The sequence below is a fragment of the Heterocephalus glaber genome, unplaced genomic scaffold (assembly GCF_053883595.1).
Source record: "Heterocephalus glaber isolate CG9 unplaced genomic scaffold, H.glaber_assembly_v1.0 deba00001757, whole genome shotgun sequence".
Classification (NCBI taxonomy): Eukaryota; Metazoa; Chordata; class Mammalia; order Rodentia; family Bathyergidae; genus Heterocephalus; species Heterocephalus glaber.
Genome location: NW_028258454.1, coordinates 2,368,427 through 2,393,780, shown reverse-complemented (window position 1 = coordinate 2,393,780; position 25,354 = coordinate 2,368,427). Strand labels below are relative to the sequence as shown.

General features: G+C 35.1%; 1 protein-coding gene across 3 annotated transcripts in view; it reads right to left on the bottom strand.

Annotated features, from left to right (window-relative positions):
• Positions 1-25,354, bottom strand: part of Ap3b1 (adaptor related protein complex 3 subunit beta 1) — a 288,476-nt gene that overhangs the window by 162,278 nt on the left and 100,844 nt on the right. For all 3 annotated transcript variants that reach the window (XR_015447378.1, XM_087201161.1, XM_087201162.1), the window contains exons 8-11: positions 13,834-13,989; positions 4,011-4,108; positions 761-815; positions 608-679 (exon numbers count right to left, since the gene is read on the bottom strand). Coding sequence is in view for 2 of the 3 variants with exons in the window: in XM_087201161.1 (XP_087057287.1) it covers positions 608-679; positions 761-815; positions 4,011-4,108; positions 13,834-13,989 (381 nt within the window). In the remaining variant the exon portion in view is untranslated. The remainder of the gene's footprint in view (positions 1-607; positions 680-760; positions 816-4,010; positions 4,109-13,833; positions 13,990-25,354) is intronic.

Below are 25,354 nucleotides of genomic sequence, written 5' to 3'. Positions count from 1 at the left end.
TGTCTGGGTATGTTTCTCAGCTACCTTTCCCACTCCACTTTTCTGTCTAAGCATCATGCTATTTTAATCATTACAGGTTCATATTCTTAACTGTGTTCTATACTATAGGTAACTCTCTAAGAACACTCTTTCATAGTCTCTTAGGATACTAAAACTACTTTTTATCTCCTCTCAACTCTTAAACTTCACAATCAACCTACAATCAACAACAAAAAGTATTCACAAAAACCCACCCATAAATCGTATTTCTCAAATCTTCCAGAGAATTATCCTTGCCTTTCAAATGACCACAGCACTCAATTCAAATCTCTGAATGACTTAAAACACACAGCACTAAAATCATCTACCTACATGCTTGTCTCCTTCAGTATGGTGTGAATTATTCAAGGTGTAGGGAACATGTCTTAACAGTATATTTTCTGAATATAGCACAATAACTAGCATGTAGTAACACAGATGGGAAGATATAAAGAAAAACCCTTAAATGTATTTAAATCCTTAAATGTTCTGTGAAAGCAGGACTCCATTCTGTAGAGGCTAGAAGCTACAGCATTATCTCTCAAAGTATATAGATGTTAGAGTATCTGAAAAATGAAAGCATACATACCTTCAATGTCTTGATCATAGTTGGATCAGTTGACCTAACATAGAAACTCTTCAGATAAGGTTCAAATATGCCCTAGACAATAAAAAGAGATATGTAATTATATTTATGGTACATTAATTTGCTTTTTAAATTATGTAATCACAATGTACATACCTTTCTTTGAATTGACATAGTTGCTATATTTTGTAGGACAATATACTGCACCTCCCTAGAAATTAAAAGAGAAATTTCACTAGTGTTACGTTTTAAATTGAGAATGACCCCAAAGTCCTCAAGCACTCATAAGTGGAACTTTTCAAAGGTGATCGAATTATGGGATGACTTGTTGTAGGGATGTGGGGCCTGGTAGGGGGAGGCAGGTCACTGAGGTCTGGTCTGGAAGGGCATTCCTCTCTCCTCAGCTTCTCCCTCTCCCTCTCTGCTCCCTGGCCTCTGTGATACAAGGCACTTTCCTCTGCCCAGGCCCTTCTACCATGTACTTCCTGCACTGGAGCTGAACTGAATACATGAGCCAAAATAAATCTCTCCTACTTTAAGCTACAGGTACCAGGTATTCTTTTCCAGTGATGAGAAAGTGACTAAGACAACAGGGCATATTTTTTGAGGCAATATCTTTGAGTAAACAATACAGTAATGAAAAAGAATGAGCAAACAGCTTCATAGTGAATGAAACTGATAAATATAATATTGAAAGTTTTTACTAAATCTTAGATATTTATACCTTCTTTTTAGTGCATTTTTCCTGTAAGGTAATAAATTAGGTGTGATTCATCATGAGGAAGAGTTAAAACCAATTTTGTGACTGAGGCTGGTGGACTGCCAAGTTCAAGCACTACCTACAGAAATTAGGAGACCCTGACTGAAAATGAAAAATTAAAAGGACTAGGGATATAACTCTGTGAAGGCTTTGGGTGAAATCTGCAGTACCACAAACAAATAACTCCCTACTCAATTTTGTAATACTGCATTTCTAAAATAAAAAGTCAATACCACAGCTATTTTAAACACATATAAGGAAAGTATTCTTCAGGTCATTGGAGGTAAACCCAACAATAATGATAATATAAGTCAGACTAAAAAGCTCATTCTTTCACTCAACTTGGCCCAGGCTGAAGGCTAGGTTAAAAGAGTCGTCATGTTTTTAAGTTCAAATACCTAACAAACTGAATTGGATATTCAGCTTCACATAAAAGACCTAGTCCACATCTTTCTGATGTCCTCTGCATTAGCTAAAGAGAAGCAAAATTATTAAGTAGATTAAACAAGAAAATGGCTAGGTATAAAGAGAACAGAAATGCAAAAAAATGGCATACTTGCTACTTAGGAATGTCAAAAAACAGTCAAGGGCTAAAGTTGTGGATTGAAGCTTAGTTAAGAACAAAAATAGAGGCCAGGGATTTAGCTCAGTGGTTCCACTGCCTGCCTCACAAGCACAAGGTTCCAAGTTCAATCCCTAGTACCAAAAAAAAAAAAGGAACAAAAATAAATGTATATCTTTTCTTCTGAACTCAGTCAGTGTATACATACACTCAATGAAAGAAAAAAATTAATTAAAAATAACTAATTATTATAAAACAAGCAGGGTATGTAGCAGACACCTTAGTCCAGTATTAGCAGGCTATAGTGGCACGAGCTTCTTGCCCCTCTATAATTCAATTGTGTTACATTGGAAGTAGCAGAGCTTGGCTGAGTTCACTCCCAGACAAGGTCAACTGACTCCAGCTAAATTCTTCCTTTCTGAATTAACCATTTGTTCTCTTCTGCAAAGATATGCTTGTGTCCTCATTCTACAGTCCTGCCTGCTTGCTACTTATTACCAACAGGTGTCCCGAGGCCGGCTGGCCCAGTTTCCCCCTTTCCCACACTTGTAATGAATAAAAACTGAATGTCCTGGGAGTCCTTGGTCTTTGCTGCCCAGAGCAGCTTAGATCAGCCCAAGATTCAGTTTCTCTCAAGTCTCTGTCTCTGTGTTTCTTTTAATTCCCACTTTTCTATCTTGTGGACATTGTACTGGTTTGCAGGCAGCCAGGACCACTCTAGGGGTCTCTGGCAACTCCCATAACCCTTTCCCTATAAGGGTATATCAAATAGCTAAAGCAAAGGTACTCTCAAATACAGAAAACAACACATACAACAAAAATATGAATGTAGGAGGGCAGTAATGGGGTTGTGAGTATGCTGGACAAGTGCTCTACCACTCAGCTATAGCCCAGCCCCCAAACTGCTCTTAAACAAGCCAAAGTGTTATGGTCTTGGTCTAAAATGTGCTCCAAAGTCTCCCATGTTGAAGCCCATGGTTCCCAATACAGCAAGGTGGGGCTTTGAGGGAGTGAATGGTTCATGACAGCACTCAATGGATTAATCCACTGATGGGTTCATAATGTGATGTATACTCAGAGGTGATGAACATTCAGGAGATAGGTCCTAAACCAAGAGGTGGGTCACTGGGGCATTCTTTTAAGGTCATATTTTGTCCCTAGACTCTTCTCATACTCTGGTTCCTGGCTGCCCTGAGGTGCACAGCTTTACCTTGCCACATACCCACTGCTAAAATGTTCTGTCTCACCAAAGGCCCACAGCAACAGGGCCAGTCAACTATGCACTGAAACTTCTGGAACCTTCAGCCAAAATTAACCCTTCCTCCTTTAAGATGATTTTCTCAGGCATTTTGTTATAGCAACAAAAAACTGACTAATACAGACAGGAACTCAACAAAAGTATTTCAAATTGTTGAGCTGAACCACTAACTTATAAGGATTTAAAATCAAAAGTGGCATGCTCTAGCTATAAGAAATTAAAAAGTATGTAATTGTTTAAAATGAGTAGCTGCTAAAAAAGTTCTTTTTTTTAAATAGAGCAAACTAAATGTTCCAACTTAATAAGAAGTAGTGATTCTGCCATAAACTACATGACTTACTCTATGTATTGTTCTACAGAACAACAGAATCATATATAATAATCTATATGGTATATTATATATTATATATATAATATATAATATATATAATGTATAATATACAGAATCTACAGAATCATATATAATACATTGAGTAAGCCAATCTCACAGTACTTCAGTAGGGTTTTTCAGGGACTCCAGATTTCTTAAAGCTCCAAAGCACCATTGTTGCCTACTAGAACACTAGCAGGCTACTGATGACAGTATATACACATGCCACAAACTATTCTTACTCTCTTTGGGCTTGAAGTTTAAAACTTCCACATTTATTATTGAGGTAAATTTTATGAAAGCTTTTATTATGATGATCTGTGAAATTATTCGATTTTGTTCATAAAACATAATCAAAGCTATGCATTAAACGTCTAAAAGATTATATTTCTTCAAACATTACTTCTAAAAGAATACAAAAGAAAAAATCATGTAAAATCATGGCCAGTGACCTACCTGTTGCTACGAAGTAAGCGCACAAGTGATTTAGAAATAATGCCAGTTTCTGATTTTGGGGATATGTGCCAATACAGCTGAGCAACTGCCATAACCACCTACAAAATAAAGCATGAAAATAACAGGAATTCTAAATAAGGCACTGCAGTTTCAAATACATTCTCACTGTTTCCTTTAAACTCCTACTCCCTGTGAAATATGTAAAATTTTTAGCAAATTAAAGAAGTTTAATCTGTCACCCCAAAATTCTTGTTTATCCTCAAAAAGTGATCTTATTTGGAAGCAGGGTTAAGGAGATGTTATTAAGGTAATGACTGAGTTGTGATCATGACACATTAGAATGGGCTCTAAATCCACTGTGAGTGCTCTTATAAAAGTCAGGCAAAGATGAAGGCAGTGACTGGAAACATGAATGTATGAGCCAAGACATTCCAAGGACTGACAGCAACTGCCCAGGGGCTGCACAAGAGGCAGTTTCTCCCTCAGAATCTCCACAAGGAACAACTTCATTTATACCTTGATTTTGAACTTCAGGTTTCCTAAAATGTAAGAGAATAAAACCTCTGTTGTTTTAATCCAGTTAGTTTGTGGCAATTACTATACCACTGCCAGGAAACTAACACATCCCCAGAAAAAATAGCAGATGTGAAATGTTTAAAGTATGACAGTCAGCACAGAGCAAATCTCACCATGACACTCCAAATCCCACACTCCTCCTACTACTGCTGCTGAAGTACAGAATAGGGAAAAACTTTGTCAGCTACTCCTCAGACAGAGGACTAATGTCTAGACTATATAAAGAACTCAAAAAATGAAATGAAAACTCAATCAAAAAATGAGCAAGTGAAATGAATAGACACTTCTCAGAAGAATAGATAAAAAAGGTTCATCATCTCTGGCCATTACAAAAAAACCACATTACACTTCCATCTCACTCCAGAAAAATTGGGTATCATCAACAAATCAAATAGTAACAAATGCTAGCCAAGCTGCGGGGAAAGGGAACCCTTCTACATTGTTGGTGGGAGTGTAAACTGGTACAACCACTATGGAAATTAGTATGGTGGTTTCTAAAATTAAAATTAGGAATTCCATTTGACCCAATTACTACCCTTCTAGGTATTTTCCCAAAGAACTGAAAGATATCTTATTACAGTGATAACAGACATGCTCATGTTTATAGCAGCACAATTTCTAACAGCCAAATCTTGGAAGCGGCCTATAACCCCTCAATAGATAAATGGATAAAGAAAATGTGGTGTTTATACACAATGGAATACTACTTTGCCATAAAAATATACTTGAGTCATTTGTAGGAAAATGAATGCACCTTGAGACCATAATGTTAAGTGAAATAAACTAGACACACAAACTTAAATATCACATGGTTTCTCTTATATGAGAAAGCTCTCCAAAAACTAAATAAATAAAGAGCAAAATAAAAGACAGATACTAAGTAGGGAGCTAGATCTCTCATGTGGGAAGGTGATGAAGGGGGAGGGGTTAAAAAGAAGAATAAAGATGTATCATGTACCAACTCCCCATTGTGTATTGGAAATAAGTACTAATCAAAATTCAAAACTGAAAAACAAAGTACCAAAATATATCCAGAGAGGACTTCTAGGAAAATGGTGAAGTGGTAAACAACAGAGAAATAGCCTTTCCAAGATTTCATGTCCAAACATGAGGAAGAAAAGAAAGAAGTGGCTTCTCAGTACACAGCAAGGATCTAAAGCAAGAATTAAAGCCCATGGGAAGAGCCAGGAGAGAGACAAAGAAGCGGGGAGGGGGGCAGCAAATGGCACTCTCTCCCTGAGCCCTAATTCACTGCATGGGAAGGGTGGATCAAACCTGCAAATACACAGGGACTACTGGCAACCCCAGAAGCCTCCAAGGAGAAATGCACCAGTGGAACAGAGCAGTGAATGCAGCATACTGCAGTAGCTGGTGAGTTATTCTGCTTCAGATGTCCCCCAGGAGAAGGTGAATGGCTGGTAGCCATCTTGCAGTGGGGCAAACTGAGCAGGTGTGGGCTGGCTCCATTAGGGTGAGACAGAACAAAGTTGAAATTGGCAGGAAGTCAAGGGGCCAAGTTCAAGCCAGCAGGAGACACACGGAGTGTTGCAAGCTGAACAAATCAGGTTCCAGCCTTACAGCCAGAAACAAGCTTGAGCTTCAGAACAAAAGGAGCAGGCTTGCTGGGATTATCCACTATCCCACTGTAAATCTACAGCTGGCTCATTGGGATTAATCAACACAGATCTGGGCTCTGTGTGCCCAATTTGGCTACCAGTGACAGTAGAGATATGCCTTGAAGTGGATTTTTTTCCCTTTCTTTTTATTGGATTGTTTGCTCTTGTATTTATATAAGTGTGAACATTGTTTCTAGTTTTTTGTTGTGGTCAAAGTTATTTTGTTCTATTGCTCTTTTTAAGTCTTTCTTCTCTTCTTCCCTCCTGTCTTCATCACCAGTTTCCCAAAGTTTGTATAATCTTCCTTTGTCCTCCAGCCTTGCTTCTAATCTCTTCCTCTTCTTCTATTTCTCTATTTTTTCCTCCAACCCCTTTTAAATTTTCTCCCCTGAGGATAAAATCACCACATGAGGCCATATTTATTGTATACAATTTTCTGGTTTGTTTTAGATTTTGTTATATAACCACAAAGCTAGTTCATATGGTTAAAGGTTGCAAATTAATACTTACCACAATTTTCTAGGCTGTATTTGATGCTACCATTAATGCTGACTGTACTACATTAGTCAAAATGGCAATTTTTCTAATTAGTTGCTCTTCCTGGTATGCCAAGACTGAGACTGCCTGAAGGTCATAAACAATACCATAGGCATTGCCAAAGAACCAAGGGCTAGGCCAAATAGGCAGCAACTTCTCATCCTCAATAAATTGAAGAAGTAGGATCCTGCAACAAACTCAAACCCCAAAACTTACTGCACCTGGAAGATATCTCTGAAAACTACTCATTTCCCAAGGGTTCCAAATACTAGCAATAAAGCTATTTGCGATACATAATTTACAAGCATCAACACAGGAAACAAGTTAAATTTAGAAAATAGAAAACGAGAAGACACTTAAGCAGGATATAACCCCAAACTTTTGCTCTCCAAAGGCAGACCCAGAGAGAGCAATGAGGTGGAACAATCTGAAACCCACCCACCTGGACTCTCTGAAGTGGTAACAGCATAAGTAACAAAACAGATAAATAAGGGTCTAGAAAAAATCAAATCAGAAATAGTTTCTCAGATAACTACAAAGATGGTGACTATAATAAAAGACATGGTTAATGACTCTAGAGCAGATATAGATAAAAAAAATAGAGGAGCTTAAGAAAATGATGGAATCTATGAATACCCAACATAGGAAAGAACTGCATTCCATAGATTTAAACAGATATCCAGAAGATTAAAAATTTCATTGAAAGGATATGCAGAAGAATGACCCAATGTGAGGACAGGATATCAGATATAAAACATAGGACTTCAGTTAGGGACTATGAAAAGAAAGACCTCTTAAAAATACCAAGGGACCATGAAAAATCAATCCAACATCTGCTAGATGATATAAAGAAGAATAACATAAGATTGATCCAGTCAATGAAAAAGCCCTGAGGAGATAGCACAAACAACATAAAAAACCTGTTCACAGAAGTAATGGCAGAAAACTTCCTAAGCATGGAGAAAGAATTTGACATACAGATAAGTGAGGCATACAGAACTCCAATTAGCCATAATTAAAAAAAAATCTATACCAAGGCATTTAATAGAGACAGAAGTTCAGCACAAAAACATAATATTGAAAGCTGTTAAAGAAAAGAAACAAATCACTTATAAAGGAAAGCCCAACAGAATCACAGCAGACTTCTCAATATAAACCCTCAAGTCAAGGACAGCTGCTAATTCAAGCTCTAACAAAATACAACCTCCAACCCGGACTGATTTACCCCACTAAACTATCTTTCAAAATTGATGGAGAAATAAGATGCTTCCACAACAAAGAACACCTGAAGAAATTCATGACCACCAAACCAGCACTCCAAAATGTTCTGAAGGACATTCTAAAAGGAGATAACAAGGAGTACAACTCCATGAACCCCAACAGAATGAATCCACAAGGCAAAGCAAACAATTACACAGAGTGGGTGAAAAAGGAACCAACAACAAGAAAATGACAAGGATAAGTTAATACATATCAGTTATAATCATCAATGTAAATCGTCTCAATTCACAAATCAAAAGAAACAGGTAGAATGTATCAAAAAAATACAACAATATGCTGCATATGAGAAACATGTGATTCAAAAAGAAATTCATAGACTGAAAATCAATGATGGAAACAATATTCCATGTGTCAGGAACCTGGGAAAAGCAGGGGTAGCTATTCTATTTGCAGACAAAGTGGACTTCAAGCCAAGATTGATTAAGAGAGACAAAAAAGGTCACTACATCCTTGTAAAGGGAACAATCCAAGAGGAAGAGATAACAATCATATATGCATCAAATACCAGCGCACACAACTATATAAAACAAACATTAACAAACATGAAAAATCAAGTAAGCATTTATATTAATGTATTGGTTGACATCAATACCCAACTGTCACATATAGACAGATCAACTAGATGTAAAATCAACACAGAAATATCAGAACTGAACCAAACTTTTTAACAAATGGACTTAGCAATGTCTACAGAGTATTCCATTCCACAACATCAGAACACACCTTCTTCTCAGCTGCATATAAGATGGGTCTTCAAAACACACCACATACTAGCTCACAGCACATGCTTAAATAAATAAAAAGAAATAGAAATTATTCCATGTATATTATCAGACCATAGTGCAATGAAATTGTAAATCAATGGCAAAAGAAACCAGAACTTCATAAACACATGGAAATTAAATAACACCATACTGAACAACCAATGAGTCACAGATGAAATTAAAGAAGAAATTAGTTTCTACAATTAAACGATAATGTCAACACAACAAACCAGAAATTATGGGATGCAATGCAAGCAGTCCTACAAGGGAAATTTATAGCAGTGAATTCCCAAACCAGAAAAACAGAGCATGCTCAAGTAAACAACCTAATGTTGAACCTCAAGCTTCTAGAAAAGAAGAGTAAGTCAAGCCCAAAGTTTGTATAAGGAAGGAATTATAAAGATCAGAGCAGAAATTAATGCAATGGAGACAAAGAAAACAATACAAAGAATCAATGAATCAAAGAGCTGGTTCTTTGAATTTTTAAATGAAATAGACAAACCCTTAGGTAAACTTATCAAAAGAAAGAAAGAAAAGACTCAAATTCATTCAATTAGGAATGAAAATGGTGAAATTACAACAGATCCTGCAGAAATCCTGAAGATCATCAATATCTACTTCAACAACCTGTAGTGGAAATCCAGAAGAAATGGACAGACTCCGGAATACACATGAATTAGCAAAGCTGAACCAAGAAGATATAAAAATTCTAAATAATCCAATGTCAATCAATGAAATTAAAGATGTAATTTAAGAAGTACTAATGAAGAAAAGCCCATGCTCTGACGGATTCATTGCTGAATTATACAAGAAATTGAGAGAAGACCTAGTGCCGCTACTTCTCAAACTCTTTAATGAAAATGAAAGGGAAGCAATACTCCTAAATTTATTTTTGGACACAAGCATTACCTTAATACCAAAACAACACAAGGATCCAACCAATGAAAGAATTATAGGCTAATCTCCCAATAAACACAGATGCAAAAATCCTCAATAAGATACTGGCAATCAGAATTCAGCAAATCATCAAGGAGGTTATACACCATGACCAAGTAGGATTCATCTCAAGGATGCAGGGATGGTTCAACATATGCAAATCAATAAATGCAATACACCACATTAACAGAGCCAATGACAAAAACTATACGATCATCTAAATAGATACAGCATTTGACAAAGTCCAACACTCATTCATGATAAAAAAAAAACTACAGAAAATTGGAATGGATGGTTTTTATCTCAATTTGATAAAAACCATCTCTGACAAACCAACAGCCAATATCATACTAAATGGACAAAAACTGAAAGGTCTCACTCTTAAAATTAGGAACAAGGCAAGAAATGTCCACTGTCACCACTTATTCAATATAGTTCTGAATTCATTAGCCAGAACAATCAGATAAGAGAAAGAAATAAAAGGAATAAAGATAGGAAGGGAACAAGTTAAATTATCATTATTTGAGGATGACATGATACTCTACATAGAAGACCCCCCCAAAATCTCCACTAAAAGATCTCTATATTTGATAACTAAATTCAGAAGTGTAGCTGGATACAAAATGAACACTCAGAAATCAATAGCATTCCTGTACAAAAATAACAAACTCACTGAGACAGAAATTAGGGAAACAATACCTTTCACAATAGCATCAGAAAAAAAAAAAGAAAAATACCTAGGAATCAATCTAACAAAGGAAGTAAAAGACCTTTACATTAAAAACTACAATACTCTAAAAAGGAAATTGAAGAGGATGTCAGAAAATGAAAAGATATCCCTTGCTTTTGGGTAGGAAGAACCAATACACTGAAAATGGCTATATTTCCAAAATTGTTATACAAATTTAATGTAATCACAATCAAAATACCAATAGCATATCTCATAGAATTCGAGAAAACGATCCTAAAATTCATTGGGAACCAGAAGAGACCTAAAATTGCAAAAGCAATTCTGGGAAACAAGGGCAAGGCAATCTCCAACTTGAAATTATACTACAAAGTGATAAAAACTGCATGGTACTGGCAAAGAAATAGACCCGAGGATCAGTGGAACAGATTAGAAGATGCAAAAAAAACTCCAAATACACTTAGCCACTTTATCTTCGACAGAGAAGTCAAATATCTTCGCTGGAAGAATGCTTCTTTAATAAATGGTGCTAAACAAACTGGTTTTACATTTGCTGAAGAGTAAACCTAGACCCATATCTTTCACCATGCATTAAACTAAAATCAAAATGGATCAAAGATCTAAATATTGAAACAGAAATACTAAATCTACTGGAAGATAGAATAGGTAGAACTCTTGAAGACAATGGTGTAGGCAAAGACTTTATGAACAAAACATCAGTCACACAGGAACTATCACAAAGAATCAACAACTGGGATCTGACCTTAAAAAGCTTTTGCACAGCGAAGAGAAACCACCAACAGAGTGAAGAGACAATTCAGCGTGTAAAAAACTTTTGCCACTTTTTCCTTAAAGGACTAATATCTAGAATATATAAAGAACTCAAAAACATCAGATCTCCCAAATTTGAAGACCCAATCCAAAAATAGGCATCTCTGAAATGAACAGACATTTCTCAGATGAAGAAGCAGAAACAGCAAATAAATACATGAAAAAATGTTCAACATCACTGGTCATTAGAGAATGCAAATTAAAACAACACTGAGATTCCATTTCACTCCAGAAAGAATGGCTGTTATCAAGAAATCAACCAATAACAAATGCTGGCAGGGCTGTGGGGAAAAAGAACACGTCTCCATTGTTGGCGGGAGTATAGACTGATGCAACCACTGTGGAAATCACTGTGGAGATTACTCAAAAAACTAAAACTAGAGGTTCCATTAGATCCAGCTATTCCCCTTCTTGGTATCTTCCTGAAAGAACTAAAACCATCAGACCACAGTGAAATATGCACCCACATGTTTATAGCAGTACAGTTTATTAGCTAAATCTTGGAGGCAGCCCAAATGCCCAACAGCTGATGAATGGATAAAGAAGATGTAGTTTTTTTATACAGTGGAGTACTACTCTGACATAAAGAAGGATAAGCTTAAGATATTCATACCTAAAGATAAGAACTTTGAGAGTATACTCTTAAGTCAGATAAACTGGACACACACAGTTAAGTACCACATTGTTTCTCTGCTGTGAGAAACCGAAAGTATAAATAAGGACCAAAATGTGTAATATATTGAGAAAGAGGAAGAAAATGTTCAAATGAGAAGAGAAATGGGGGGGGGGGAGAAGAAGGAAAATATACCAAGAAAAAGTAAACTTCCTCTATTTGGTACAAAAGTCAAATAAGCAGGAAACCCAAAAGTGCAAACTATATTTGTTTCATCATTTAAGAACATCAGTCTTTGAAATGTAAAGTCAATTTCCAAGACAAACTGAAACTTTTATATATATATAATAGTGACTCAATAATAAAGAGTTTTAGGTGGTAAATTATAGCTGCCTAGCTAAGCTGGAGCACATTAAAACATAAACAAATTTTATAACATTAGTGAAATATTGTTATGACTGGGCATGGTTACAGAATAATAATTTGGAAACTATATTATTACATGTAAGATAAAAATTTCTGGTAAGTACTAAGATATACAAAACTCTAAGTTCTAAATCCTCAAGAATCAAAAACCTAAATTTTTCGATCCCCGGTACCAAAGAAAAAATAAAAACAAACAAACAAAAAAAACACTAAATTTTTAAGAAAATGCTTAACATAATCTGCCAAGCCTAGATATAACTGCCAGTAAATATGAAATACAGGGTACAAAAGAATAAATTAATTGACTATAAAAGAAACAATCAGCCAAATTCAGAAAAACTTCAGAGACTTTCAAACATATGACATTCACATATAACACATTAGGTACTGGCTTTGATAAAATATCTGAAAAGGATAACTGAAGATAAACTGATATGAACTGAAATGAAATTTTATTAAAATAGAAAGGTGAGGAAGATTGACTAGAAACAATGCGAGTTAAAAAGTACTGTGTACAATATTACTTTTATCTTGGTTTAAAAAATATAAAGCCAGGCATGGTAGCACATGCCTGTAATCCCAGCACTTAGGAGGCTGAGGCAAGAGGATTGACACAAGTTCGAGGCCAGTGTTGGCTATACAGTGAGTTCAAGGCCAGCCTGAACTACATAGTGAGACCTTTTCTCTAAACAAGTAAATCAGTTAATTAATTTATATATATGAATATACATACATTTAGGCAGACAAAAAAGATCTAGAAAAAAGGTACTAACATATTAAAACTGATTTCATAGCAATAAGGATGTAATTTTTTTTCATTTTTCTAGTCTGTATTGTCTAATTTTCTGCATATTTACTCTAAAACACAAAAGGTTAAAGTAAAAAGACATCAAAAAAACTTAGGACCCAGGATGGGGATTTAGCTCAGTGGTTCCACTGCCTGCCTCGCAAGAGCAAGGTCCTGAGTTTGATCCCCAGGACCAAAAAAAAAAAAAACCACCAAAACTTAGGACCCAAATAAAGATGATTTTTAATTACTATCAATTTAACCTTACTTATAAGGCATTATTTTTGTTATATTTTAGTCTTCTAAAAGTTCTAGCAGTAGACAGAAATACTACCACCAGATCTAGTAAAACTCAACCCTGACAGGGTAACAAATACACATGGTTCTTCCATAGGCAAAGACAATCCAGTCAATTTAGAAACAATTTGAGTGTATGTCTTCGGAAAAGCCTATAACAAAACCACAAAAATGTAAATGAAGTCCACTAGGCCAACAAATACCAAACCAGGTATTCAAATCAAAGTCTAATTTTGCATACCTGGGAACACTGAAAGCTGAAATACATTTAGGCATTACCTCCCTGAGAAATTAATTCTCTCCATCTCTACCTTTTATTCCACACTATATTTCCAACTATCCATCATGGGTGTTTGGTATGCAAAGAACTAAATGTTCCACTGTCACATTCAGATCTTACTGAATTTACATACATTTAATCACTGCTCTTTAAAAACCTGTACATTATTTCTCATAAAGGCTTTCACATACCGCTGCATTCCTGCTCTGAAGCAAAGGCTTTGTGTTTCTAATTAAGAGTCTGTGGTCTGGATCCATGGCGTACGGCTTCTTCCTTCTGTCAGTCTTTTCCTTCTGTTCATCATCAGATTCATAGAAACTTTTTTCATTGTCCTCTAGGCCACCATTCTGAAAGGAAAAAAATCCAATACCAACAGTAGTTCAGACCTTGAACAGTTCAAATACTATAGTCAAAGAAAACGTTGTTTAAAAAATGTGCAATAACATTTTACTTGGGACAATTTAAAAATACTATACAACCTACATGAGATAAAGACTTTGATTTTTCTCATGTTATAACACAGTAACCACCATTTCATGCTATAGATGCTTCTACTACGTTATATAACAAATCACTAGGTGCTGTGGATTTAGCTCAGTGGCACCACACCTGGTTCACAAGCTCAAGGTCCTGAGTTCAATCCCCAGTACAGGAAAAGAAAAAGTGAAGTGATACATAACAAATCACTGACTATTAAATCCCTAGAGGGGCCAGGGAGTAGCTCAGCAGTGTAGTGCCTACTTAGCAAGCACATGTGGCCCTGAGTTCGATTTCCAATACAAAAAAAAAAATCCCTATAGAAATACCCACAGTTGTACAAAGAGAATTAGATTCCAAAAAGACCTATGAGAATGGCAACCTGAAAACTCCTTCCATAATTGTCAGTCACTCTGTAACTAGATCAAAGAGGAAAAATTGGAGCTTCATTAAAAAGAATCATAATAAAGCCTGATAGGTAAAAAGTAGTGATTAAGTCAGTCCTTAAATTGCCAGGAAAAGTCTCAGTTTGGGACATATAAATACCCATAGGAATTGATTCTAAGTTTTTGTTCTGAATTTGTTATTATCTTTGCCAACAGGCATTAATTTAGCCTCAAAATATACCAGAAAAAACACACACAGTATACTACCTATGTATAATCTGGCAGGCATGTCAAACTGGCAGTCTCCCTTTCTGTCCCTCTTTTTTAAAATGTTTTAATCAAAATTTTTAAAAAAGGAAGTTTTGTTGCCTATATACATTAACTAATTATATATTTTGTATGTGGCCAGAGATAATTCCTCTTCACTCCAAAAAAAAAAAAAAAAAAACGTGGTTCATAGGCTAGACACTCCTCTGGAGGTAGTTTTTGTTAGCAAGAATCTGAAAGACAGCAGTTTCCTTCCTCATACTTGTTTTCTGCAGCTTCAATTATCAAAGGTCATCAGAGGCTCAAAAACATGAAAAGAAAATTCCAGAAATAAATAATTTATAATTTTTAAATTGTGCATCATTCCTATTAGCACAATGAAACCGTGCGCCATCCAGCTCCGCCTGACCCAGTCCAGCACATCCACTACCACCCATAGGTCACAGTCACATAGGGACCATCCCAATTATCAGACTATCACAGTTCTGCACACTGCCTGTGTTCAAGGAACCTTTATTTTACTTCATCATAGCCCCAAATTACAAGAGTAGTGATACTGGCAATTCAGATACAACAAACCGAATTCATAAAGTGTTTCTGTTGAGTGAAAAGGCCGAAGTTCTTAACTGAGTAAGTAGAGAAAATAATTTTATGCTGAGTGCCAAGAACTAGTTAAATTATTGTTAATCTCCAATTACCCTAATTTATAATTAAACTCTACCATGTATGTGGTCCATGTAAGAAAGAGCATGTTGGTGTTTCAGTGCTATCTTCAGTTTCAGCATACACAGGGTCCTGAAACACATCCCCTTGGGATAATGAGAAATTGCTATACATCATGGATAAGCTAAACAAAAGAATGAGTCATATCCTAGGCAGGACAGAGGAGAATAAGTGATTTCATCACATTACATGGAATAAACCACAATTTAGAACTTCAGAATTATTTCTGGAATTTTCCATTTTCTATTTTCAGACTACAGTTAACATTCAGTCACTGAAATGTCAAAAAATGAAATCATGGATGAGGGGTGACTACTGTATTCTTTGATTCTAGGAAGGTGGGGTAGAAGTGCTTTTCCACTTCCCCCATGTACAACTAGAAATAACAACTAACACAAGCGTCTCAACAGCAAAGAAAAGAAAGAAGTCTTGACAGGGTTCTCAGGACCACTGAATGATACAACAGGGAGTTCCCTGGCTTTTCTGTTTTTGCTTCATATATCCAAATGCTGCAGAAACTGGCAGCAAACACAGATTACCCTACCCCACCTGCCCACCAAACCTACACTCTATAGCCAAAGGACTAACAAAGGACAGTCTAGCACAGTAAACCTAGAAATAATTACTCTAGTATAGCCAACATGAGAGAAAAGCACTTCAGCCCCACCCCAGCCCCACCAGGAAAGGCTGAGATGGGGATCCCAGACCTCTACCCTTTCTAGAATGTAATAACTGTCATAAAAAGCTAGCATGGGACCAGGATTCTTATCCCTTTTGGAAAAATAACAAGGAATCCTTATAGTGTCTAGTGGAGACCAACTAGGGAGCTTGGATTTTCAAGCCCACCGTCAACAAGGTGACCTTACCCCTTCCCATGGTGATGGCATCAGAGGATACCCAGGGACACTTAAGACTTATAACACCACACTGAGTGGAAACCTCTCCACCACCACGATAGTGTCCAAGGAGTACACATGCGATACAGTAATGAGGAACTTCTCTCTCTCCAGCAAAAGGGCTATCAGAAAAGGACTTAGTGGGGAGCCAAAAATTCCCTGCGGTAACAAATAGCACAATCCCCTGAGATGTTAGTGGAAGCCTAGTGGTGAATGTGGACTTCTACCATGACCTGGCAGTAATGAAATGGCCACACACACACACACACACACACACACACACACAGAATGCTTGCTGGAGTAGTGTCAAAGCCATAAAGAAAGATAAACTTAGGCCATTTGTAGGAAAATGGATGCATCTTGAGACCATAATGTTGAGTAAGATAAACCAGACACACAAGCTTAAATATTACTTGGTTTCTCTGCTTTGAGAAACTCATATAAGTGAAGGGCAAAATAAAAGACAGCTAATAGGAAGGAGAAAGATCTTTCTTAAGTGGGAAAGGGATCAAAAGATGGAGGGAGCAGAGAGGAAGGGTGGGAAAGGATGAAAAAAGAAATCTAGATGTGTTATGTACAGGCACTAACTTCACACAGGAATTTACATTAAATACTGCAATCATATACCAAAAAAGAAGAGGACCAAGAGATGTGTGGAGGAGGGAAGGGAAGGGATAGGAAATGAAAAGAAGGAACTGATATGTTACATACATGTACCAATTTCCCAGAAGGAATGTAAATATTATGTACTACACATGTATTAATAAAATTTTTTAGAAGATGTGTTATGTACAAGTACCAACACCACACAAAGAATGGTAGCATTATGTACTGCAAAGATAAAAAAGGAAAAGAAAAAAATGAAAGTTCTGGAGATAGAGGTTGGTAATGGTTGCATAACAGTGTGAATGTACTCAATTCCACTAAACTATGCTGTTAAAAATGGTCCCAATAGTAAATTTTATGTATATTTTACCACACACACATAAAGCCAGCACTTCTAGTGGAAAAAAAAAGACTAGATATGAACCTAAATTACTGTACAAAAAAAGTTTAAGTAAATAAAATTATAAAGAAAAAGATCATCACTTAAAAGTAATTTGTATGTATTTATGGACTGTTATAACAATAAAGGGAATAATTTTAAATGGTTTAGATTAGTATCATTTAATAAAGTATTTTTTCCTTGCTAAATTCTTACAGATAATGCATGATCTTTACTTAAATCTTGATACAAGTATCCCCGGAAAAAGACTTTTCAAGTGTAATTTTTGGGTGTCTTACAAGTAAGAATAATAACTCCTAAGTGTTTTTTAAACTCACAATAGAAAAATCTTAAGAAATTATCCAAACAGAGAAACTCACAAAATTTAGACTCCAAAAAGAAAAGATATTAAAATAACCACCATCAAAATTAAACTAGAAATTATATTATCTTCCTGTGAATACAAAATTCAAAATAAATAAATTACTTTCCCTGTACTAATTAAAACAGACTGTAGTTTAGATACACTTTTATGTAAAACAAGACTTGATTATTTCTTTATGGAGCTCCAAGCCCAAGTAGTTCTACATCAGTAAATCAAAAAAGGCTGCATAATCAAGCGCATATGCACTCTATTCTTATAATCTAACCACACACCTAATATCTTAAAGGCCACATCAAATCAAACAAATGTTCAAATTCTACCCAAAAGTGATGTATGATGAAAACACTATGTTAATAAGCACAGCACTACATCTAGCAAATAAAATCTCACGTGTTCATAAAAGCTACTTTTAATAAGCATTTACTCATTCCACTTCTTCTTGTTAATTAATATATTCTATTAGAGTTCAATTTTACCACACAAATGTTTAGGATTATGTTAGGAATTTTAGTAAAAAAATTTCAATGACTAATTTTCTTTCATTAGTATCTTTCTCATACAAGAGTGAAAGATCTTATATAACTACTAAGAAAATTTCTACAAATTCAAATTTAACTTTATATAAATTACAATTTCCTAAAATAAAAAGATAATTTGACATGACATTTAAAATCTTAGTAATCAGATTGTGAGATAACAAAACTGAAGAATATGTTGTTTATTGCTAAAACTGTTGATATCTATTATTCACTAAGGACCAAGTCCCTCAGAAAATATTCTATCAAGACTTTAAGAAATTTCAATTTGGTCCTATTGGCACAAGAACAAGATGGCATAAGTTTTTAGATCTGGCTTTCCCAGTTATTAGCTATATGTATGTACCTACAGCATATGCTGAGATCAAATGGGGAAAAATATAACTGATAAGTAATTGGTTGCTATTTTTATGAGGCTAATGAAGTGAATAATGTTTCCATAAAGGTCAGGAACCAATTCGCAATAACATACTTGAATCTGCATTACTATGGACTATTTTTTCTCAAGTTTTTAACCACTCAGAACACACATTAACTCAAACAGTATGGATGCTAGATATATACCAGGACACACTGGTTCAATATCAAGGCTGGCTCTGTAACCTTGCACATTACTCTACTTTGCCTTGTTGTGACTTACTTTCTGCAAAAGAGAAGAAAAGCAGTGTCTAAATCATAATGAAAAATACTTAATAGAAAGCCACATAATAGAAAATACTTCAAATCATAATGCCAAATATGAAGAAAGGTTGTCCCCTAAAATTATCTCTTAGACAAAAGATTGCCTTATATCTCAGGATTTACAAGATTATGAGGCTCTTATACAGTTACATCTTTTTGAAATTTAAAGTATTACTTGGAGAACTCATCACATTGAAACAACTTCAGCCAAAGCCAGCTACAGGGTGTGAAAGAAGCCACAAACTCCAGGTTTAAAACAGGCAATACACAATTATACCCTTCTATTTCCACGAAAGGTTAACAGGCAATTTGGAACAATCCTTTCAGTGAGAACAAGAAAAGCAGGGAAAAAAATATGAAACCTATCTGTTTCAAGGTATTGGAAAGCTAAAAGAATAATGATAAATTATGTAAGCAAGACCAGAATGTGTAAACTTAGAAATATGACTGGCAACAGGAACTGTTTTCCTCTAAAAAACATGTATTAATTATGTAAGACAAATAGGAATAGATGAAGTGCTGAGTAGAGTTTCCAGCCAATAAACCAAAATACAGAAACAAAAACTATCAATCTCCCAAAAAGCACAATCCTGTTTAAAAGCTGGAGAGCCTATATTCTAATAGGTAGAGATGATCTGATTAAAAATCAGCTTTGAATCAGGCCAGGGATTTAGCTCAGTGGCACCACACCTGCCTCATAAGCACAAGATACTGAGTTCGATCCCCAGTACCAAAAAAAAAACAAAACAGCTTTGAATCATCTCAATCCAAAATGGAGTTAACTAAATGAAAACAAATTGTTGATTCCTTACCTAGTAACATTCCACATGCAAACCAACATCCACCACCCAAAACTTCAAGTAGTTCAATCATTTATAAGGAAGGAAGTGGTGGTATCATTAAGTGTCAGGATACCATTTCCATTTGGAAGGAAAGAAGGATATTAAATAGAAGGTGGCAAGAGCAGGGCCTGTGAAGAATACTAGTAATTTCTGTTTTGTGATCTGAGTACTTGTTTCACAGGTATATTCAGGTTGTGAAAATTCATGAAGCCACTTGCTTCTGAAACTGTAATTTTCTGTATCTCCACTTAAATGTTTTAAAATGTATATAAAAAAACTTAACAATGCAATACAAACCAAGAGAAACAAAGACATTAAAAACATACAAGGAATAAAAAAATAAGGATAATCTGACATGAGTAAAACAGACTGTATTACAAACTGAATTTCTGTGTCCCCCCTAAAATTCACATATTAAAGTCCTAACTCCCAGTGTAAAGGTACTGCACGGGGCCTTTAGGAAGTAAGAGGTTATGACTGGGATTAGTACCCTTTCACAATGGACCCTGGAGCGTGCTCTCAACTCTCTTTCTACCATATGAGAGTACAGTTAGAAGATGGCTACCTATGAAACAAGAAGCAAATCCTTCTCAGATACCAAATCAGCCACCACTTGCACTTTACATCCCCTGGGATCCAGAATGTAAAAAATAGATGTTTGATGTGTACATCACCCAATCTAGGGTATTTTTGCTATTACAGTCTGAACTAAGACAGACCATAAAGTACCTATAGTTAATATGTTCAAGAAATTAAGTGATAAGATTGAACTTTTGGCAGGGAATGCAATCCAATATAATGTTTACAGAGGAGTCAGGTTCAACTTTTACATTATTTTTACATAAAGGGTTATAATTTCAGTAATCAATTACAGAGCTAATAAATGTCATAATCTTTGTAAAATTTAAACCTGATTTGACCTTTGTATTCTGACATATTAGAGGAAAATGTATGCTCTTAGAGATAACAGGCTAGATAAGTAAGTTAAGTGGAGGATTCAAAGTTTATACCTTAGAGAACCCTGAATAGTTTTTTTTAAAAATCACTCTTAATTGACATATTGTATCTATGATGGAATAAATTTTACTTTCCCCTTGTCCAGAAACAAAAAGCTGATTAAACAAGTAAGGTAAAGTGGATATATTAAGAAAGATGTTTAATCTGTTTAAGAAAAAATAAATGAGTTTTAATAACAGTAACACCTACATTATAAGCAGAAGTTGCCGTTTGTTCCACTTAGTATATTATCTATATTTCATAAACATAAAAGATGAACCAATTTTAATATATTTCTATAAATTTCAAATAAATATTTCAGAAATATTCAATTTTTAGAATTGCTTTTTATAATATAGTCCTTACTTTATGTTTCTTACCCAGAGATTGATGTTAGGCAGTCTCAATTTATACACCCCTGAATTTCGAACTAAGTAGAAGGGCTCTTCTTAGGTAGTTAAAATAACTGTTATGAAGCCCTTAATATTATTCTATATATGAAGTCCTTATTTAGAGTATATTATGCATACTATTTTAACTACATTAATATTCTTGTTCTTTGGTACACAGACAATAAAAGGCATAACTTAAGCAATAAATATTAAATTACATTTTTCATTGCCAAGAGACAAGGACAAATGTATTTTAGAAGTGTTTAAGACCAAAAAGGTAGAAATAAGTTCTTACATATGCTTCTATTGAGCCTAAGGACATGATACATTATCATATATAAAGTTTCCAGGTGGTATTAATTAAAATATTTTACATTATGGCTCTTTCTGCTGTGGCAATTATTCTAAAGTATGTAGTCACTAAGTAATGTAAACTCTGTTCTAATGTAATATTGGTATTTCTATTACAGGAAGACAGAACCATATGATTGAAATAAGAGTGACGTAGAAAACCTTACTTATAAGTGTACAAAGCCTGGTCTTTTATATCCTGGAAAACTGGCTACTTCTAAAGCTAGGGGAATTAAAATAAGCCTAGGTCATCAAATTTATAAAAAAACAAAAATATTCTCAAAAGCAAAGCTAAAAATTTTTTGAGCAATACAAGTAATGATAGTATGTTATATAACCAAAAGAATAAAATAAATATCTGAATCCATATTGATATAAATAAGTCATTAATTAATAAATGGGGAGAAGACACAAATCTTCCTTTAAAAAGAACTTCAAAAATTAACTATGCTAATATGTTATGAGTGCTGGAGATCAGAAGCATATTTCTATGACAGCACTGTATAACTCTAAAGTGATGTGTACACCTATACAGCAGGAAAGATGTCTCCCAATGGATATGATTACAAAAGCGGTCCTAGTTATAATGAGAACACCAATCCATAAAATGTATCTGAACCACTTTGAGTATAAAATGTTCTATATATAAATTTATGTTTTTAAATAATTGTTATAAGATTACATGACATCTAGATAGAGAAGAAATTATTGTATATGACATCTAGAATTTTACACGCAATCTGGAAGTGTCATGGGAGAAAGGGTGAATACTGCTGCCAAGTACTATCCAACAAAAAGGCAGGCTCTTAAAAAATATTATGGTGTACTCTCATCTACCTTATTCATGAGACTTCTGGCTCTTCCTCAAAGTCAAAATGACCATCAAATTGACTGAGGACATCTAGACACCCACAACAGCCCAATTAAAGAGACTCATGAAAGAGGGCATCCAGAACTGCTTCAGAAAGTGGCAAAAATAATGGGATGAGTGTGTTTGAAACAAGAGCGTACTAACAGGGATGAATGACAATGTGTCTTTTATTGTAATAAATTTTTTTAACTTCAACATTTGTCATATTTGTCAATCATACCTCATAAATAAGAGTAAAAATAAAGGTATGAAACAAAGACTTTTTGGAAATGCAGAGGGGATTCAGAGAGGGGGAAGGGAGGATAAAGGAATCAAAAGTGATCAAGTTATTTTATATACGTGTTCCAATTCTTCACAACAAATATAACTATTACGTATGGCAAACATTCAGTAACTTTAAAAAACACAGAGATCAGTAAACTTCTAAAGGATAACATAAAAGAAAATCTAAATGAATTTGGATATGGTGACTTTTAGATACAAGACCAAAGGCACAATATGTGAAAATATAATTGATAAGCTTATTAAAATTAAAAAAGATCAAGAGACTTAGGATTGGGGATGTAGCTAACACTTGCCTAGCAAAACTGTCTATTCTGAAGAAGAAGAAGAAGAAGAAGAAAAGGAAGAAGACGATGACAACCCCTCTAAATCTCAGATATATGTAAAACAATACAAGTTTGTAAACTAATGTGAAGGAATTTTTCTTCCTTTGTGAGGAAACTGCTATGCTGTTCACTTTACATGTTTTATACCACAGCCCAGTAAGCTCTATACCACACAGGTGAAGTGTGGGTTTGAGGACCACTGAACACTGATTTTTCCCCCAATACATCACAATTATGGAAACACCTGTGCACTGTAACTTTGTGTTGAGCCACTATGAAAATTTGCAGTGTTCAATTGCCCACAACACTTCTTCTCATTTCTCTTGACTATAGATTCAGCTCTAGTGTATAAAAAACATGATTTCTAAATGAAGCCAAACTTTGTAACTGAGAAATCTGGAGGATCTACATAAAACAGTTTGCAGTTTCAAATTTCCCTGGAAAAAAAAAAAAAAGCTCATAGCACATGCTGAACTTGGGGCTATGGGTTCTAAGACATGAGAAATAAGGGTCCTAATTATTTGAGAATTAATTAATCTGGTGATGAATATAATAAAGTATTGCTTTTTGTTAAACTGAATGTATTTTTGAGTGGTTCTCATTCAATCATTAATTATAAAACAAAATTAAAAGCATCCTAAGTAGAATCAATCATGACTCCATATATATTCATTCTTTTCTTGTCCTAATGCCTGAAATAGGAGATTATATTAAAGACAGGAAGGTAAATGTGTCTTGAATTGAAATTAATAAAGTTAATTCTCCTTTAAGGCATAAAAATAAATGGGATAAAGAAGAGTTTTTACAACACTTATAAAAATTCTAGAAGGTGGATAAATCAGTAAAGTTTTTTTTTTTGGTACCAGGGATGGAACTTGGGTCCTTGCACTTGCAAGGCAGGCAGTGGAACCACTGAGCTAAAACCCCAGCCCTAAAGTTTTTTTAATCACCCAGATAACTCTAGTACTGAGAGAGAGAGAGAGAGAGAGAGAGAGAGAGTGTGTGTGTGTGTGTGTGTGTGTGTGTGTGTGTGTGTGTTTCTACTCTAAATGAACTCAGAGCAGGAAACTAGAACTCCAAAAAACATTAATTAATTTTAAAATGTTACAAGCAAAACCCAAAACATCTGAGTTACAAAATACTCTCTAAAAATATAAAACTTTACAAAGGCAGCATTTAATCTCCATTAATTCTAAAATATTCATATTATCTATATTAATGGACATACTTAAGTCACTAGAAAAGGCTATATAAGCAAACTGCTTTAAAAAATAATATGAAGATAACAGTAGAAGACAAAGCTAAGAGTTAGAACTGGTTGTCTTTGGAGAGTAGTAAGTGAGGCAGGGAACACACAACAGAAGCCAGCAAGTCCACTCTGAGAGAGAAAAACATGTCCACAGTTGTGCAGCATAGGAGGACAAGGTCACCCCTCCATGGTGTACAGAAGAGTCAGATTCAAGCATAAGCAAGTAAGCTTTGACTGCCAAACAGAGCAGGAGAAACAGAGAGGGAGGGAGATACACGTGTGGGTGCGTGTAAAGGAGGGACAATAAATCTGGAATGACTTTTCAGATATTTCAATTATCTAACTAAGGTCATTTAGGATAAAAGGCTTAAAATTCTAACTCCAAATTATCTCAGAAATAATCCCTTATTAGAATAGCACAGAAAACTCATTTAGAAATCCAGAGTAAACCAAATACAATGGCTAAAATAAATAATAACAGCATCACCAAATGTTGGTGAGGAGAAATCAATTCCCCACTCCTATTTTAAGGAGTGTAACCATGGTTGTTATGGTCTGAACTGTGTCTCCTGAAAACTCTTATACTGAAGCCCTAAGCCTCTGTACCTGTGTGAGTGTATCTGGAGAAAGAACCTTTAAAGAGGTGATTAAGTTAAAATGAGGCTGTTTTTTGATTAGTACATGTTTTCAGTACATGATTACATTCACCATAAACAGCTGGTACATGTACATAACACATCTTAATTCTCTGTACTTCCCTTCCCCCCGTCCACCTCTTGAACCCCTTCCCATTTGCAGAAGATCTATCTCCTTGTTTCCTATTATCCACCTTTTATTTTGCTCTTTACTTATACTTTAGGTTTCTCATTTAAGAGAAACCACGTGATATTTAAGCTTGTGTGAAGCTGTTAAGGTGGGACCTGGTCCAATCTAATCACTGTCCTTGCATAATAGGCGGATATCTGCACATGCAGAGAGATGCCAAGTACACATCAGGGAAGAGGAAATGTCACGTGAGGAAGCAGAGGAAGGAGCATCTGTAAGCAAAGGGCAGGGGCCTCTCAGGA